This window comes from Hippoglossus hippoglossus, chromosome 10, assembly GCF_009819705.1.
Source record: "Hippoglossus hippoglossus isolate fHipHip1 chromosome 10, fHipHip1.pri, whole genome shotgun sequence".
NCBI classification, from domain to species: domain Eukaryota; kingdom Metazoa; phylum Chordata; class Actinopteri; order Pleuronectiformes; family Pleuronectidae; genus Hippoglossus; species Hippoglossus hippoglossus.
The window spans coordinates 24,290,465-24,308,286 of NC_047160.1; the positions used below are offsets into that span (position 1 = coordinate 24,290,465).

At 46.9% G+C, this 17,822-nt stretch overlaps 2 protein-coding genes across 2 annotated transcripts in view; both read left to right on the top strand.

Annotated features, from left to right (window-relative positions):
• Positions 1–10,237, top strand: part of spata5 (spermatogenesis associated 5) — a 98,267-nt gene extending 88,030 nt beyond the window's left edge. The window contains 2 exon segments of the mRNA XM_034597549.1: positions 9,641–9,760; positions 9,763–10,237. Of these exon segments, the coding sequence (XP_034453440.1) occupies positions 9,641–9,760; positions 9,763–9,822 (180 nt within the window). The 3' untranslated portion in view covers positions 9,823–10,237.
• Positions 10,238–12,217: 1,980 nt separating this feature from the next.
• Positions 12,218–16,543, top strand: spry1 (sprouty homolog 1, antagonist of FGF signaling (Drosophila)). Its single transcript, XM_034598399.1, is given in 7 exon segments — positions 12,218–12,996; positions 14,445–14,679; positions 14,682–14,801; positions 14,804–15,225; positions 15,227–15,277; positions 15,279–15,553; positions 15,555–16,543. Coding segments are annotated over 6 exon segments (1,122 nt in total). The 5' UTR covers positions 12,218–12,996; positions 14,445–14,456; the 3' UTR covers positions 15,586–16,543.
• Positions 16,544–17,822: the final 1,279 nt, after the last annotated feature.

The following is a 17,822-nucleotide window of genomic DNA, read 5'->3' on the forward strand; positions in this document are numbered from 1 at the left end:
TTGCCACAACGTACAGAAAATGTGCAGCCTCTCTCTCTCGTTGCATGCTTTCTGCCTCGCAAAACAACAAGTCAGAAGAATCGATTTGTTTATGTTTCTGGTGCTTTTTTGAAAACTGTCAGTGAAAATCAACCCTTGAGTCGTTTTTTGTACCTTCTTGTGCCTCGAGGTCTGGAAACAGAGCAGATTCAGTTGAAGGTGAAAATCAGAAAACGCTCGTATGTGTATGTTGTTTGTACTCGCTCCAGTAAAACATGCGAACATTCACTGCTGGTATGCAGCTGCTGTGTATGTTATGAAAGATGGGGGCCAACAGGAAAGGGAACATTTCAGTGGAGCACATCACACAGGTGGAGTTTCACCTACCTTGACATTAACAAATGCACACACACACACACACACCCACACACACATGCATACTGAGTCTCCAGGTCACTTCAGTGTGGGTGTGTTTGGTAAATATGCCATCCCTGCCTTCCCAGGTCCAGGGAGAATGTGCAGCTTTCATTCGTCTGATTAAGGGGCGAGGACAAATACGCCCTTAAAGGCAAGGCCCAGCTATACTCCCATACACACACATGCACACACCACACACACAGACACACACAGACAACCTTAACACTGTGCAGCCTGAGCACAGGTGCTGTCCCACACGGATCTTTCCAAAACACGAGGTGCGTAAGCGCCTGAGACAACAATGAATCGCCTGACGTGGAAGTTGTTCAGCAGCTTCTGTCGGAGGTTTCCTCTCCGTGTCCTTTTGCTCACGGTACATCAGCAGTGAGTCACGTCAGAGCATCTTCCACCTTCATGACAAACACTTTAGTTTGTTGTCGGAAAACATGTCTCACGGCTTTTTCTGTCACGACACACACGACGACACCAAACAGTTACTGTAAAAACCTTCTTAAAGGCAGATATCCAGAGTTTCACATAGAATTATTCGTTATTGATCTATGGCGTTAGCGGGGGGTCAAACGTGCACAACAGATTCTGATTGACAGGTACACAGACTAAAGAGTGAAATTATTTGCACAACTGCAGATGAAACTATGAGGCCTGCGTGGACGGTAACAACTTTATGCACGAGAGCAGCAAAACACAAAGTTAGACATCTCTTATGTTAATGTTAAGAAATATGATTTTGTGCATAAATTTGTAAAGTTTTTCATGAAGTTTGAAACCAACAACCTTAGAAAACAGATAAATGACGATGTCTTTGTATCTGAAGTAGTTTTTCATTACTTTTTGCGAGCGATTACAGATACTGATTAATTGATCAATCAAGAAAATAATCAGAAGATTCATCGATAATGAAAAATATGTTTCTGTTGCAGCCCTTTTATCTCAGGTCGACGTCTCGCTGCAAATATGAAAGAAAACGTTTTCCTCTGACGTCTCTGACATTAATCTTTATCACCTCTTCAACATGAAAACCGTTAATAACTCACAGCTGCAGGGGGGGGGGGGGCATTTGAAGTTATATCTTAACTCTGAGTTGTCACTAACTTCTGCGGTGCAACAAGTTACAGCAGAATTCCCACACTGTGTTCACGCTGAGCTGTGTTTGAGCACACACACACACACACACACACACACACACACACAGCAGCTGGTGCAGGAGACGATGACACACGGTCAGAGTGTGAGATTTATTTCATTTAGGCCGAGAAGTGGAATATTATTGGATAATAAAGATGTAGGAAATTTCGTCGTGTGTGTGTCTGTGTGTCTGTGCGTGTGTGTAATATCTTCCTCTGGTCTTTATGTCTCAGCTGTACCATATGGGGAGGAAAGCGATCACACTTTCATCGTCACAGTTTTCTATGGAATCTCTAAATTCCTCCGCTCAGAGCACAAGCATGTGAACGTTCATCCACGTCACACACACACCACACATACGCACACACACAGACACACACTCTATTTCTGATCATGTGCCATGTTTCCGTTCTCCCCCTTTTCTCCCCACGTGACTCTCCTCCCTCCACGCTTAACCTCCCTCTCTTTAACCCCCCCCCCTTCCGTCCCTCTCTCGCCTTGTAATCTTAAATAGGTTTCACATGGAGCTGTGGTCAGGCCTTGTTTCTCTTGGCGGAGGCATGTCACTGCAGACACTTCCTCTTTGCCTTTTCGGAGGATAAAACATTTTATTTCTGGTGGAGAGTTCGGGCTCCGCACCCCCGACGTCGCTTGATTTATATATTATTTCATTTCCTCTCTGAAAATTGGATGCAGATTCTTTTTGTTGTTTTCCAGTGACGGGGTGAGGGTGCTGGTACCGTGGTGGGGTTGGGGGAGGGGGGGGGGGGATGGAGCTAATTCTTGGGCCATTTGCATAAGAGCAACCCCCCCACTTTGATAACTTATTGATATTGTTTTTTTGCAGACATCCTTTTAAATTGAAATGTTTGTCAGAGAAAGAAAAAGTCAGTTCAAAGATCCTTGAAAACATTTTCCTGTGAAACCGTGATTAACTTTTATCACGATGCAGTTTACTGGTCTTTTAAATTCAATTGAAAGATTAATCAACTCCCTGCATGACAACTTTTCATTCCTCATAGTTTGATTTGTTCTGTGAGTGTGACTTTGCACTTGAGCAAAAACTGCAGCACCTTCAATACAGTTAAGAAGTAAAGGTAAATGTTTTGATTGGACTTTCTGGTTATGTTACATAAGGAAAACAAGAGAATGAGCTGTGACTGCTTCCTTAAACTTTAGTCTTGAGCTGCTCATTAATCAAACATGCAGCTTGTTACGTACAAGACTCCCACATTAAATACTGGGCATGTTTGCCTGCAGCCAGTATGAATATGTACTGTATGTAAGTGTGTGGTTGCGGTTGTGTGTACATGCATCTGTACCTGTACGTGTACGTGAGGTTACACATAGTTGTGCAGTTTGATTTATTTTTCTGGTGGTTATGTGTTTGTTAATTGGCCTATTAACCATATCTGTGTGTGCAGCGTGTTGCATGTGTGTGCACGTGTGTGCATGTGCCAGTTCAGTGGATTATGTATTATATGAGTAAGTGCGGTGTGTCGAGTGTGTGTGTGTGTGTGTGTGTGTCTGCATGCAGCAAAGTATGTGTGCAGGACTTGTGGATTGATGGAGGAGAGGTTTTGTGGGAGGCGAGGGGGAGCAGGCGACGGGTGTGGGGGGGTGGGGTGGGGGGGGGTGGCTCGCTCCTGTAAATGTGGCCGTTTGTGTGTGAGGGAGGGGGGGTGAGGCGGGAGGGAGTGGATGTAGCCCGCTGTAGACACAAGGGCGGATTGATAGTAAACACACACTCTGGGTCTAGTGGATCTGCTGCCGGTAGCCCAGCTAACAAGCCCTTCATTAAGGGCGTCTGATACACTCACTGAGCTCCTTTGTTGAAGTAGGAAGCGAAAAAGTACACCAGACAGATTTGACCTGAGAACGCTGGTATGCGCTGCCAGCAGTCGCAGGCTTTTTCTTTTTCTTTTTTTTTTGCACCACCCGCTCCACCTCTCCAGGACGGTTTATTTTCGTCACGCTGAACAGGTTGTCTCGTGGCACGCGCCCCTTCTCACCTTCTCCAGGGAGAAGCTGAGCGGAAAAATATGGAAATGCACAGTTATTTAGGTGCAAACGCGTAGGAAGCATGTAAAGGGCTTTGGAATGTCACCGCGTGCCTGGGGGGGGGGGGCAGTTTGCTGTCAGTGTGCATGATTTGATTTGTGTGTGATCAGCGGCTTGGCGGCGGAGTATTAACGTTGGTTTGTTAGTTTGTTTGTCAGCAAGATTACACAAAAGCTATACGAACGAATTCCCACGAAAATTGGAACGAACCCATTAAACGTTGGCGTGGATTCAGACATCTCTCCATCCATGGTGGTTCGCTTATCCAGGCTCAGGTCGTTGGAGGTACCCGGCCAGGTAGGGTATTCCAGATGTCCTTCTCCCCAGGCGTTCCCGGGTCAGATGAGATATGTGGTCCCTCCAGAGAGTTCTGGGTCAACCCTAACATCTCCTCCCGGTTGGGTGTTCCCGATAAACCACCATCCTGACTAGATACCTAGTCCCTTTTGACATGAGGAGTAGCAGCTCTACTCAAAGCTCCCTCCAGATGTCAAATCCATCACCCAGTCTCTAAGACTAAGTCCAGCCACCTCATTTCAGCGCCTTGTGACCACAGGTAAAGGTCGGAACGCCCCAATTACTGCTGACGCCGCACCAACCTGCCTTTTTCATCTCGTGCTCCATCGTCCCTTCACTTGTGCACGAGACCACATGGACATTATCACAGATTGTGAAGTTTGTGTGAGTAATTCATGGATATTGATGGATATTTAAGGAGCTGATATCTATGAGAGTGTATATTTTGGATTTGAGGGGACTGTTGTTGACCGAGGTTTGTCTGAGTTCCAGTTCCTTTACTTTAAACTCGTGGTGTGTTATGTATTCTTGTTTTCAAGGGCCTGTAGTCACTGTACTCTACTCACGGCCTTCGTTAGTTACATATCCTAGCTACGATATGTGTTGTGACTTTATTTACCTTCTTGTTTCTTAGATATCGTTTGGCCGTGTCCATCTTCATGCTGCGCATTTTCACTTGTTGTTTTTCTTGCGCTCAACACCACTTGAGGTCATAACTGTAGTAATTATACATTCTCCATCCGAATGTTGATACTCGCGACTTTTTATTCCGCTCGTAAATTTTTTCCTCGCCATGTTCTGGTGCTAAAAAGTGTCAGGTGTGTTTATGCAGCCCCCCCACTTGGCTATGTTCTTATTTATATTCTGTTTTTCTTTGCAGTGTCTTGTTCCCACCCGCTGCCACAACGGGCTAATTTCCTCTCTGGAGTCATTTTAAAGTTTGGTGTTGTCTTATCTTACAAGGACAACAGGACCTCACATTCAGCGCTGGGGCCGCTGCAGTATATCACTCTGCATACAGTGTACATACCCAACGGGTGAGCTGCGTGCAGTCAGACAGCATGACGTGCAGTTGTGGCTGCGGAGGGAAGTGCAATGCGGTGACCGGTGGAGCATAAAGGCCACTGTTGTATCCAGAGCTTCACGTTGTGGCACCCTAATTACCGGGAGCACAGGAGGCGAGCGAGGGCCTGCAGCCCCGAGCCCTGCACGTGCCCGTCCTCATGTCGTAACCCCATTAACGTGGCGTCACTGACCGAAATCCTCTGCCTCCTCCTGTCACTATGTGTTAGGAGCTGTGACTAAGGGCTCGTCTCAGTGGAGATCACTTTTACTAATGCTTACAACAAAGGATACAGCCATTTCCCCTTTATTAATTATTTAGCCAGGTTGGTTTATTAGAATTCATGGCCTACTATAGAAAGCAGTAAAATAATCAAATAAAAAATACCCCTCAGTGTCTATGTGGGTTTGTTGGTCTCTGTTTAGCTGCTTTCAGACTTCACACTGACGTCTGGACATTTTCCTGAAATTGTCCAGAGAAGCTGTGTGTGAGAATACACATGTTCAAGAGACTTTCCTGCCGGCAGTCCTCATGTCCAGAAAATGTCCCAGCGAGTGGGCGTGTTAATGACAGATCCTGTCTCCTGCACCCTGGAACCAAAAGAGGCGCATTTGCAATACGAGGAGCTGGGTGTCGCCAAGAATCCAACTATCTGCTGAATGAATCCATCAAGGATCAATGTTCACTGACTATTTGTGACTATTAAGGTTTTCCACTTGAGCAGCTCTCTGTACATTTTGTGCTCCGTCATGAAAACCTCTCTCTTGGACTCGGTACCAGACGGACTCCTGGGTTCGTCTTGAGTCAGCAGGTTTTTCAGTCCGTCTCCGAACTGAGAGGTTCTTGATGAGTGCTGCTTTTTAATTATTATTTTTTTTATTCGTTTGCTTTGCCATTTTGACGACTGGCACTTTGCCACGACCAGGAACTCTGAGCTCGCCGGCATCACCAGAGCGGCCCGCTGCAATGCATCAGCTCTGCCCCCTCCGTGTATTTAAGTGATTGCTGACATAATTTATGAAGGGGAATGAAAAATAAGGTCTGCGTGGCAATAAAATTTTAAATAAAGGACAGATATCTATAATTTATTTGGCCCGCATGCAATTCAGCACTCTTTACCACTGAACCCCCCCCCCCCCCCCCGGCCCAAACACACAGACACATCTCATTTCTGTACATTTGCAGTTTTCTCCTTCCTCCTCGTTTTCCTTCCCAGAAGTGCAAGGGGCCCATCTGAAGGGGGGGGGGGGGTGTAGGTTGCCTCTTGGGGGGTGGGGGGGGGTTGAGGGGTATCAAGGTGGTGCTGGAGGGGGGGGGGGGGGGGGTCGGAGCTGGACGTTTGGCTCGGCTCTAGGAATGCCTTCCCGTTGACAAACAAACCCGCTCTCTCGCTCTCGCCCTGTTTGCCTTTGTGGCTTGATGTTTTTTTTCGGGGCAAACACTCAGCGGGAAACACTGGCTTGTTGATCGCTTCCACAGACCCGCTCATAAACCCGGCTGAGCATGAATGTGGGGGCCTGTGTGCGTATGTGTGCGCACTTCGTTTGTGTACTTCAGAGCAGCTCCGGACATCCAACCCCCCCCCCCCCACCCCCCCTCTCTCTTTTTAACAAACCCGAGGGGTGTTGTGGAAGTAAACAACCAAATAATTATTAACTGTTGAATCATGACATTGAGGCCAACGGGTCTCGTCAGTCGAGTTTCAACCTAAATAAGAAATTACAGTTTGATTATGCTGCAGTGTTTGTCTCTTCCTGTTTGTGGATGTTGCTCGGAAACATCCCGAAATCACATTGTTCAACATGTGGCACCCCCCTCTCTCTCTCTCTCTCTCTCTCTCTCTCTCTCTCTCTCGCTCTCTCTCTCTCTCTCTCTCTCTCTCTCTCACCCACTCTGGTCCTCTGCTCGCTCGCCCTCGCTCCGTTTGTAAACAGGGAAGCGGGATGCATGGCTTCATTGTTTTCCGTCATTATTACTGACAGGCCTAAATTACTTGAATGATGGGAAGCCCTCATACAAAATTAACCCGGCCCTGTGTGTTTACCCGGCTTAAATCATGTTGCTCACTGGCTTGAAACAGAAGAAGAAGAGGGGGGGGACGAAGGGCCTCACATCCTGACATCTGCAAAGCACCTGTCCCGAGCTGCTCGCTGGGCCAGAGCAACATTCAAACATCCATCTCCCCTCATTTCACTCTCTAGCCTTGAAAAACACCATGACTGTCGAACGCTTTAACCTCAGCTCTGCGCTTTCCCCCGTTCCCACAAAGATGACGTCATGCTGTTGATCATTTTCATGCAAAAAGGGTTTTTTTGTGCACTGAAAGAAGATTATTCACCAAACAGAATTATTTAAATCGATAAAAACATGTATTAAGTTTGTACAACTTATGGCCTCAGGGGTCAGTTACCAGGTTATAAGAGGATCTCGTGGTGTTTTAGTGATCGATGGAAAGGTTCTTTAGTTTCTTTAGGTTGTTTATGGATCTTTAGGTTTGAATGGACATTCATGAGGTTCTTCAGATAGTTGAGTCATCATTAAGAAGGTTTGAGATTGTAGTGGTCAGTGACGAGTTTTCTAGAGGCCTTTCCGGAGGTTCTGATGGTCATTGAGAAGGTTCCACGGGTCCTTTAGTAGGTTTAAGGAGACTTGGGGGTTGTAGTGGTCCTCAAAGAGGTCCCAGAAGTCCTTCAGAGGGTTTCTTGTGAGCTTTCCGGAGGTTCAGGTGGTCATTCAGGAGGTTCTAGTAGTATTTCAGGAGATTCCTACTGAGCCTTAGGTGGTTAAACACCTATGAGAGATTTCTTGGTGATGAGTTAGACAGAGTTTCCTTCCACCTCATCATCAAAAACACCAAATGGGGGAATTTCCTAAAGGAAGAAGTGTGTTTATCGCTCCAACAGAGTTTAATAGACTTGAGGAATTTATCACGATGAGCTGTGAAGATGTGGAGCTTTGTAGAACATCGCTATGAACACACTTTGGTTTTGTTTCCTTCGCTTGCCCCCAGTCTTCAGTTGTTAACTGTTTTCCGTCACACTGAGTGGTTTTCCTACCAGCTTGCATGTGCCACACGGTGCAGCTGCGACTGTCAGCGCTTCAGGCCACTGAACAATTCCCTTGGACCCACATTGCTCGTCGTGCACAACTTTCCACTGTTCATATCTCACGGCTCCGCTGCATACATGACTGCGGTGTCCCGCTAACCTCGGACGTTATCAGTGCTCATGCTAACGGTTCTTCCCTGCGAGGAAGGTTGTGCGAGCTCCCCCGGCTTCTCCGAAACCAAAGCCGTGCTTCTAGAAAAAGAGGAGGGTGGCACCGCTGGGAAAGGTGCCTGGCCTCCGTCAGCCATTCGCCGCTGATTCGGAAGTGAGTCACTCCTCTGGCGTGTGCAGAATCTCTCCCCAAAGTCACCTTGCAGCACTCCGCCAATGTCAGCCTGTTGCATAATTCTAATCAGTGCTGCAGTGTCGAGGCTGCAGGAGGACTACTGTATTTACACTGTAGACACGGCAGATCAGTATAGTTGGTTAAACAGACATTCTCATTAAAGGAGCAGCTCTGGAGGCAGAAAATAATCCTATTAGTTCAGTACAAACTTAAAAGGGCAGAGCCAGGAAACCATATTTTTCCATCAAGTATTGTTGCATTGCAGGCAAAACATAAATCTAAAACTCTCTTAAACATGCAGTCTCAGCTGATTTTATAATGTCCTCCCACATTTTAAAACATTCATGTTCCTCGTTAGTTTGCAAGTTAAATAACTAATAAGCAAACTGAACTATTAATGTGGTCTCCGGAGCCTCGGAGCCAAACCCAAATTTTAACTTAATCTTTTCCTAAAATTGCCCATTTAGTGTTTTGCAACTCTGTCACGTTCTTCTCAAGCTGTAAACAGAGCAACATTTCACTGGGGATTGAAGTTTTTAAGACCTTGTTAGACCTTTTTTATACGGACTGCACTTAGAGATTTTCTTAACTTGTTCACAAGCATCCAGAAGGATTTTTTACATTTTCCTCCTCAAACTCAGATTTGTAAACATCTATCACCGTTCACTATCTTTACGTGGCCAACGGGACACAAGTCTGTAAATGGTCATTAAAATCTGTGTTTTCTTCCTATCACCTGAGAACAAGCTGCTTTCAGGACATGCACTGAACTCCGGAGATTCTCTGTATTTTCCCCGGATGAGGTTATGTGTGAGTGAGAGGCTCCGGATTATCTGTGTGTCTTTCTCCGCCCGGCCCCCCCCCGGGTATAAAGTCAGCAGGAAATGGGGGGGAATCCGACATGAGAACACAGCAAAAGTGGTGACACACGCGTAGACGACGCAGACGAAGATGTTTCCGTTTCAGAAGCTGATTCAGTCCTCAAGAAAAGATCATATGACGACTTGTTCCCACTGAAACTGTGACACTGACTGTCACTGTGGATTTTCTGCCTCACGGGGCTCGTTGGCACAGATCTCAGTGGATGCAGAGATTAAATACAGTTTTTATCTCTGCCACAATGGACTTTTAATGTGCAGATATTTCTTTAAATGACTGCTTCATGTGACCTCCACAGTCAGCCACAGAAGTCGGTCAGCCAGCCTCTGACTGTGGCGGCCCCACGTGCCTCTGTGGCGTTCACTGGCTGACAGCTGAATGGTCTGTGTCTGTTTCCTGTCCCAGATAACAGCAGTATGCAGAGAGGCCGCCCTCACGGCCCTACAGGAGGACATCAAAGCCAGCACATCGAGGCCAGGACACTTTGAAAGTGCCCTGAACGCTGTGAAGCCTCGGATCCCCGACTCTCTCTCATCCAGTCGTATATCAGCTATCAGCAGCGGCACAGCGGACTGGGCTTCTTCTGACCACGCCGCAAGGACACATTCAAAACCAAGAATTTAGCTTTTCTTTGTAGTTTTATTGTTATTTAAAAAAAATAAAATACAGGTTTAATCTGCCTCAATCTGCTGGAGAAGTTACTGATAAACATCCAGCTGAATATTGGCCGATGTGGATTTTGGCAAACGGAAGGATTTCTGTTTTGCAGCTTATTCGGCCAACTTATATGTTTAAGTTTTGTATTTTTATAGCTGCAACATAAAAGTGGTAACTGCTTTTTGAGTCCACAAATACAAAATGTAGTTTCCTGAGATGACATGTTTGCTGTTATTGACAATGTAAGTTTCAAACAGCTCCAAAGGACAGTGTTGTTATATTTTTTCTTATTTTTGATCATTTAAAAATGTTAATAATGTAATAAATGCATTATTTATGTTTGGTCTAAAGTTGTCTTGTCTTTTCCTCATCATAAAAATGAACATTTCAGGACAAAGTAAATAAGTTAATAAGCATTTGGACATTTCTGATGCTAAGTTTACAGCAGAATAAAAACTGCAAAATACTCCTTTGATAGGATTTTAAATTCTCTCCACCCATTGGTCCGTTTTAACTCAGGTTTCAGCTTCACACCCGAACAGAATCTGTCTGAGCTGCATGTTTTCATTTAAGTATTGTGTGTCTTTGAAAAAACATCTGAATGGAATCTTGCATTAAACTGCACAGTTAATTCACAAGTTTGTTTAATACTTTCAAAAAGAAAGACCAGGCCTGTATATGAACATTTAAAAAATCCATGAGTTAATAAATAAAACTGATTGATGTGGAGAGAAAGAATCCTCTCGTCAGAATATCTTCCATTGTTGGAGGTAAATGTTGGATTAGATTTGTGTGTGAGGACGTGAGGACCCTTCACGGACCTCTGGAGGTTCCTAAACCCTCAGTGTGTGTGGAGCTGCTGTTCTCCATCCGCGGGGAGAAAAAACAGCCGCGGCTGGTACATTCATCACATCCATGGAAAATCAGCTAATTTGCTGTAATCGTGAGATTTCCGTCCGCACTTCCGACCACTAAGAGCCGGGGTCCGGGCGGCCATCTGTCGGCCTGCGCGGGGACCGAGCATCAGGGAGAAGCTGCAGTTTAACTTCACATTTACCAGGAGAGAAAAAAACACTAGAACGGCTCCTGCGCCACGGAGCCACTTATCACTGCGCTCACTCTCCCTGCGCCTTTTACGCATTCTTCCTTTACGCATGTGCTGACCCGAGATGGCACCGAGGGTCATTCATCTATTGATTTTTCCATTTGAATGGGATAAATTGACTTTGTATTGAACTTCCTTTTCTCATGGATCCGGATGTAGCGCATCCGCCACACCAATCAAACCAGACAGTCAGGAACAGAGGGGGGGAGGGAGGTGAGGGAGAGAGAGAGGGGGAGGGGAGGGGGAGTCTTTCCCCTGGCTGCAGGGCTGCGTTTTCTTAAGGTGGTCCGGGATTTTTTTTTTAAACACACAAAAAAAAAGAAATCCCCCCCCACCTCCCACAGCCCGGACCCATGAGAAGTCATCAGATGTTGTGTGAGTGGACGGATCAGAGCTGCAGACTCATCACCACCGAGGTTTGGTTCCTCCGGTGTCACGCGTAAATGTGCGTAATGGGAACATTCCAGAGAGGAGGGAAGACATCCTGTTGATGTTTTACTCCCTCACTTCCCTGAAATCACACAGGCAAACTTGACCTAAATTCACTTATCATTTCCTATCAATGTGAGTGTAAGTGTCTGTTATGCAGAGTTATTAAAACTGAAGGTTGTATTAAAGGACCTGGTTCTGTTCACGACTCCTCGCTTCACTCAGATTGTTTTAATTAATCCCAGATTTCTTGTTTCTTTCTTTAGTCAATAAAACTTTTGTCATCTGAAGAACAAGATGTTTTCAAAACGTCTTTTACTCATTTTTTGCTTCATTTAAAGTTCATCAAATTCTCTGTAACTCTCATGATAGTTTTGAGTTTAACTTCTATAATCACAGATGATTATTCCAGCACAAGATCAGAGTCTATTCACTTCTTCATGTTATATTCATGGTATAACAGGGCTTATAATAACTTATCTGTTATATGAACAAATGACCTTTCCAGTTTATATCTCACATTTTTTACTCAAATCTAAGTAGGTGTTTTGTTCCCTGGAGGTTCGGCCTCGTCACGCACCAGTAAGAATGCTAACAAATGACGCGCTTATGACAAATACTTTGAGTCACACTGAACTTTATTCACATCATTATTCATAACCCACAGGAACGGAAACTAGCTGTGTGTGTGTGTGTGTTTCTTCTTCTTCTTCTTCTTCCTCCTCCTCCTCCTCCTCCTCCTCCTCCTCCTCCCTGAGCCCCTCATCGTGGAATAAAAGAAAAACCAAACGCCGTTCCACCTTAACTCGCGCGCACATCTCTATCGCCCGGCCTTCTACATCTGCCCAATGAATCAGGAAGCGGATTGCGATGTATCCTTTTTCAGTGGAGTGAATGGGCCAATGGGAGTTGGCTTGTGGAGCAAACACTGAGCCCTGCGCTTCCATTCATTCAGTGCTGAACAGGCCCGCGGAAGCAGCAGAGCGCGCGCCGCCGTCCCAGACCCGACGACGCGGTTTCTTTTTTTATACATGCACAAGAAAGCGCCTGGTTCCCCGCAACGATAAGGACCGAACCAGAGCCCAGATCCGATCACCTCCCTGCAGACGCACCGAACAGGAGAAACGCTTGGATTTTAACCCCCGAATCCTCCTTTTTGGTTTGAATTCTCCCACAACGGGACTTTGCAGAACTGGGGCTGTCTCGCTCAGAGATCGGCCTCCCACCACCACCCCCACCACCCCCCCCTCGCTCTCTCTCTCTCTCTCCCCAAGTGCGCAGCAGTTCCCGGGTGCCTGTCCTCCCTCCACCGGAGCTCCATCGTGGATTTACTGTGTTTTTTTTTACCCCCTGGAACCGATGCATGCGTAACCCGCGCTGAACTTTCTTCAACGCCACCGAGAGGAGGGAATAATAACGCACAGGGATACAGTCGCGCTTGGATTAACAGGACTGTGAATGTTATGCATTAGCCCTCACACTTTACGCGTGGACATTGCCCCTTCCCTCTGGATGGAGTTCTAGGCTTATCTCTGGTTGAGGATTCGACGTTATGGATGGTTGCATATAGGTACGCATCACATTTACTCTCTCACTCTTTACTTTACGCATTTTGTTCTTGTTTCACTGTGTGTGGGGGGGTTATTGCGCGATAGCAGCGAACGCAACGATCGTAATTATTTTTGCGTCGCTGTAGCCGAAATAAGGACGTGAAGTTGCGGCTGGTGCACGAAGCTGAAGACGTTCCGTGCCGTGCCGTGCCGTGCTGTGCTGTGCGCGTTTGGCACGGAAACCCTTCCCCGCAGCGGGTGAGATTCATGGCGATCGGTGGATGAAGTTGATAGATTTCCATGCCCCGTGTCCTTCTGCGGCTGTGCCTGTAACAAACACCCCTCCCCCCGCGGCGGTTGTTTCATTCATAAGTTTTTTCCTCCGTCTGTTTGGACGCGTCCTCTGAATGTCTCCTCTCGTTGTGTTTTTTTTTTTTTTTTTAATGGGATCTTTTTTATTCCTGCGCACGACGCCTGCTCCTTTTCACTGGTGCGCACTTTGACGCGCGGAGCTTTTGATGAATATCAGGAGTTTTGTGCGTAAAGAGCCGAAGCAGCAGGAATCGATCGTTTTTGGCTTTGACTCTGATGCAGGTTTGATTCGAGTTCATCCAAACTTTATTAGTTTTTTTGGCCTCGTGTAGTTCGACGTTGCTCTGAAACATCCCCGAGGACTTCAACCCAAATTCCCAATAGTGTTCATGGCATTAAAAAACACACGTATGATAAATAATTTCCTTTTTAAATTAACTCTTAAATAGAAGCAGGTGAAGTTTTTAATCTGACAACTTTGAAGTTCAGTCTTCACTCTTCTGTATTTTGGTCGGAACTTGTTTTGACCTTAAAGTTTTTTTTTCGCTCCTCTACTTTTGTCCCCGTTTCCCTGAAACCCTTTCTGGTGTAGTAATAGAATACTAAGTGAGGCCGCTCATTTAGTTCCCTTGGATCGTGTCCTCATTTCGTCGCCGCGGTGCATTTAAATGTTAACTAGTCATACAAATGTAAATGAGCAGGGGAAGTATTCGCAGGGCTCCACTGAAGTTTGGATGTGTGCGTATTGGAGAGGAAGCGACACAAGTCTCGTTAATAGTCAACTTTTTTTCCACCAGGTTGCTTCAGTTAACGAAAGTGACAGATTGTCATGTTTACAGGATCTGAACACAAAGTCTGGATCAACTTTGAAAACAAATTAGACAACTCGTGTAGTTATTATTATATTACTTTAAAACATAATCCACATGGACTGTTCCTGCAGAATCGTTCTTCCCTTCCTCAGGAACAGTGTTAATGATGTGATATAAGCTGGTTTTCACTGGTCTGTGTGGGAAACCATGTTCACCCTCTTCCATCAGGACACACTGTGGTTTTCCTGTTGTGCCATGTTTTGGCTCTTTCTGATGATGTCCCCTCCCTCCTTGCCTCTCCTTTGTCTCCCCCCCCCCCTGGCCTCCCCTTCCTCCCCTGGCAGGTTTTCCGATGCATGCCCAAGTCTACGGTGAATGTCGGAAGTGGTGATCCCCCCAGATGGAGCTCCCAAAGTCAACATGGCCCCGGCGGTTCATTAGTGGTGATCCAGCAACCCTTCCCTAGAGAGCCGCAGAGGTCGGATTACGAGCGGGAGCTCCAGCATGCCGCCATTCTCTCCCTGGACCAAATCAAGGCCATCCGCTCCAACAACGAGTACACCGAGGGGCCCTCGGTGGTACGAGGCCCCCTGCGCCCCGCATGCCCCCCAGGCCTCAGGACAAGCAGGAGAGAACTCACGAGGTCATCCTCGTTAATGTGAACAACAATTATGAGCACCGGCCATCAGGTCACCAACCATCACTGTCGGGGGCGGCGTGGTGGTTGTGGCCGGGGGACAGCAGTACGGCGGGTCCCGGGCCCCAGGACTCAGCCGCTCCACTAGCACAGGAAGTGCTGCCAGTTCAGGGAGCAACAGCAGCGCCTCCTCTGAGCAGGGACTCTTGGCACGCTCACCCCCCACCAGGTCCAGCACGAGCTTACCGCACCACCTTCGAGCGGAGCGGCCTGTTAGGACTCAGCCCAAGGCCCATTTGCAGCCCCAGCAGGGACCTCACTTCCACCAGCCTCCACTAGAGGCTCCACTCAAGCCCCAGGGCAAAGGGAAATCAGACTTCACCGGCAGTGGCAACGGGGTGGTGGCTGCTGCCGGCCACCAATTCATCTGTGAGCGCTGTGGGAAGTGCAAGTGCAGTGACTGCACGGCTCCCAGGAGCCTGCCCTCGTGACCTGGCGTGTAACGGCCAGTGCCTCTGCTCACCCGAGAGCGCGCTGGAGCCACGGCACCTGCATGTGCCTGGTTAAGGGCATCTTCTACCACTGCTCCAATGACGATGAGGGGGACTCGTGTGCGGACCACCCCTGCTCGCTGTCACGCTCCCACTGCTGCTCTCGTTTCCTGTGCATGGGATTAATGTCGGTACTCTTCCCCTGTCTGCTATGCTACCTGCCTGTCAAGGGGTGTCTGAAGGCGTGCCAGGGCTGCCACGACCGGGTGAACAGGCCCGGCTGTCGCTGCAAGAACTCCAACACTGTGTATGCAAACTGGAGAGCTGGACCGACAGACCCAGGAGAAACCCTCCTGATCGCCCCTGTGTGTTTGTGACTGCGCTGTGTGCGCGGGAGACTTGACGTGGATCTAATGATGACAATGATAATGACCGATGATAGTCACAAATTAATGTTTATCAAACATTCTTAGCACCTCCCCCCCACCCCCCCTCCTCGCTGCAGAGCCGTAAGGAGCTGAGCAACGGAGTAACGAAAACCACTCAATTATTTTTATTTTCTCTGGATCAGGACCATGTTTTTACAGACCAGTGTTTGCCTTAACTGTTTTCTATGTCTATCCTCGGCTCCTCATTAACACTACTTTTTATTTTTAATATATATATAATATATATATATATGAGAAAAAGGTTTTCTTCCGTTTTTAGGTCGGGTGGTTTCCCCCGGTCTGTGTGGCCCGGCGGGAAACTGCCTCTCACCAAATCTGTGAAGGACGATCTTCTGTAGGGCAAATATGTAGCTGTTACCTGGTTTTCATAGCGAGCAGGTATGTTTGAATTATCGGTTGCTACCACACAGAAAAACAAACCCCCGGTGGTTCCTCTGCTCATGTTGCATAAACGAAAGCACATCCATCTCAAAGTATTTCCTCCCACTTGGATATGTTTCTCGTCCTTCCAACCCGTCGTCGGAAACTCTTCACACACACATTCTGTGGCATTCTCCCATGTTCTTCAATTTTTTTTTTGTTTTATTTTTATTTTTGTGTACATTGTATGCTCAAAAATCCATAAGAGGAATTCTGGCTATTTTTTTGAAAAAAAAGAAAAATGTCTGTTAAAACCATTTTTTGTTGTAAAAATATTATTATGTGAAGCTCTATTATTTTATGATATTTATTGCAAGAGGACAGTCTTAAATTTACTCATGTCTGAATATAACAAAATATCAAATACTTACTGAAAAATTAAGGGTGGCACAAAAGAAAACTATGTTAAACTTTAATGCAGAAATATATTAATTAATGAAACAATAGCACTGTCTGGCGTCTTGATTGATCAACTGAGTGGGGGGGGTTCTTCTGCTTTTCTTGTGTGTGTGTGTGTGTGTGTGTGTGTGTGTGTGTGTGTGTGTGTGTGTGTGTGTTGTGTGTGTGTGTGTGTGTGTGTGTGTGTGTGTGTGTGTGTGTGTGTTCATGCTGCGTCTGGAATTCTTGGTAGAAAACACAAGAAACTCAGCACTGAGCAGAAACGGCTCCAAATGTCACTGTTTACATTCTCGGAGGGTTCCATCGCTGCGATTCTCCCCGGTAACCTTGAGTCCTAAACAACGCAGGTCATTGACACGATGAGCCCCGAAGCTCCTCGCATCAACACGGCCTCCACGTTTCCATGACTTATTCTCACAGGAAGTAACTCTCCTGCTAACCCCCCCCACCCTCCCTCCACACACACACACACACACACAACCTCCCACTCCACTCACCAGCCAACAAGTCATCACAAAACTATGCACCATAGTTTATTCCCTGGGCTTTAACGCGGCTAGATCGGGATGTTCCCAAACACCAAATAGTCTCCATATTGCAGAGGCCCTCAGTGTGTGTGTGTCTCTCTGTGTGTGTGTGTTGTGTGTGTGTGTGAGAGAAATGAGCGACCATAACGAGTAGCCGGGGCCACCTGTTCAAAGATAATAAACTGGGGCTATCAATGCTGAGCTTTTATGGCGTGGTTCCTGCACTAAAGGCAACGACAGGGGTTAAATCCCGCCCCCACCAGGACCCGCACTCCTGCCTGTTGGCCGCCCTCTTTTTTTTTTTATTATTTATTTTTTTGTCAGTGAATTTATCACTGGGAAGTCCGCTGACCCCTCCGCCCCTCACCCCTCCACCTCCGGGCCCCCAGGGGATGAGATCATCACCCAGAAACAGTCGGGGGGGGGGGGGGGGAACTGCGACAAGGACATTTTTCAGGGACAAAAACTGGTGTTCGGGGGGTTAATATTTATATTTAGTGCAGCTGATGTTTGCAAAAAAGCTGCACAACAGGGCCGTGTCTATAATCAGCTGCATGTGATGCTGGAGCCCTCGGGGGGGCCGTGTGCAACAGGCCTGGGATCTGTGGGTTTGGTCTCTCCTGGAATATGAGCTTTTATTTAACATGAGCGTGATCGAGCTGCAGCGGCGTCCAGGAGCCAGTGTAAACACATCGCAGATTAAGACGCGAACGGTAAACACGAGCACAAAAGGAACCATCTTGTTGCTTTTGTCTTTAGCGGACCCGGCTCTCGCTGTGACTGCAGCGTGGAGTCGTAT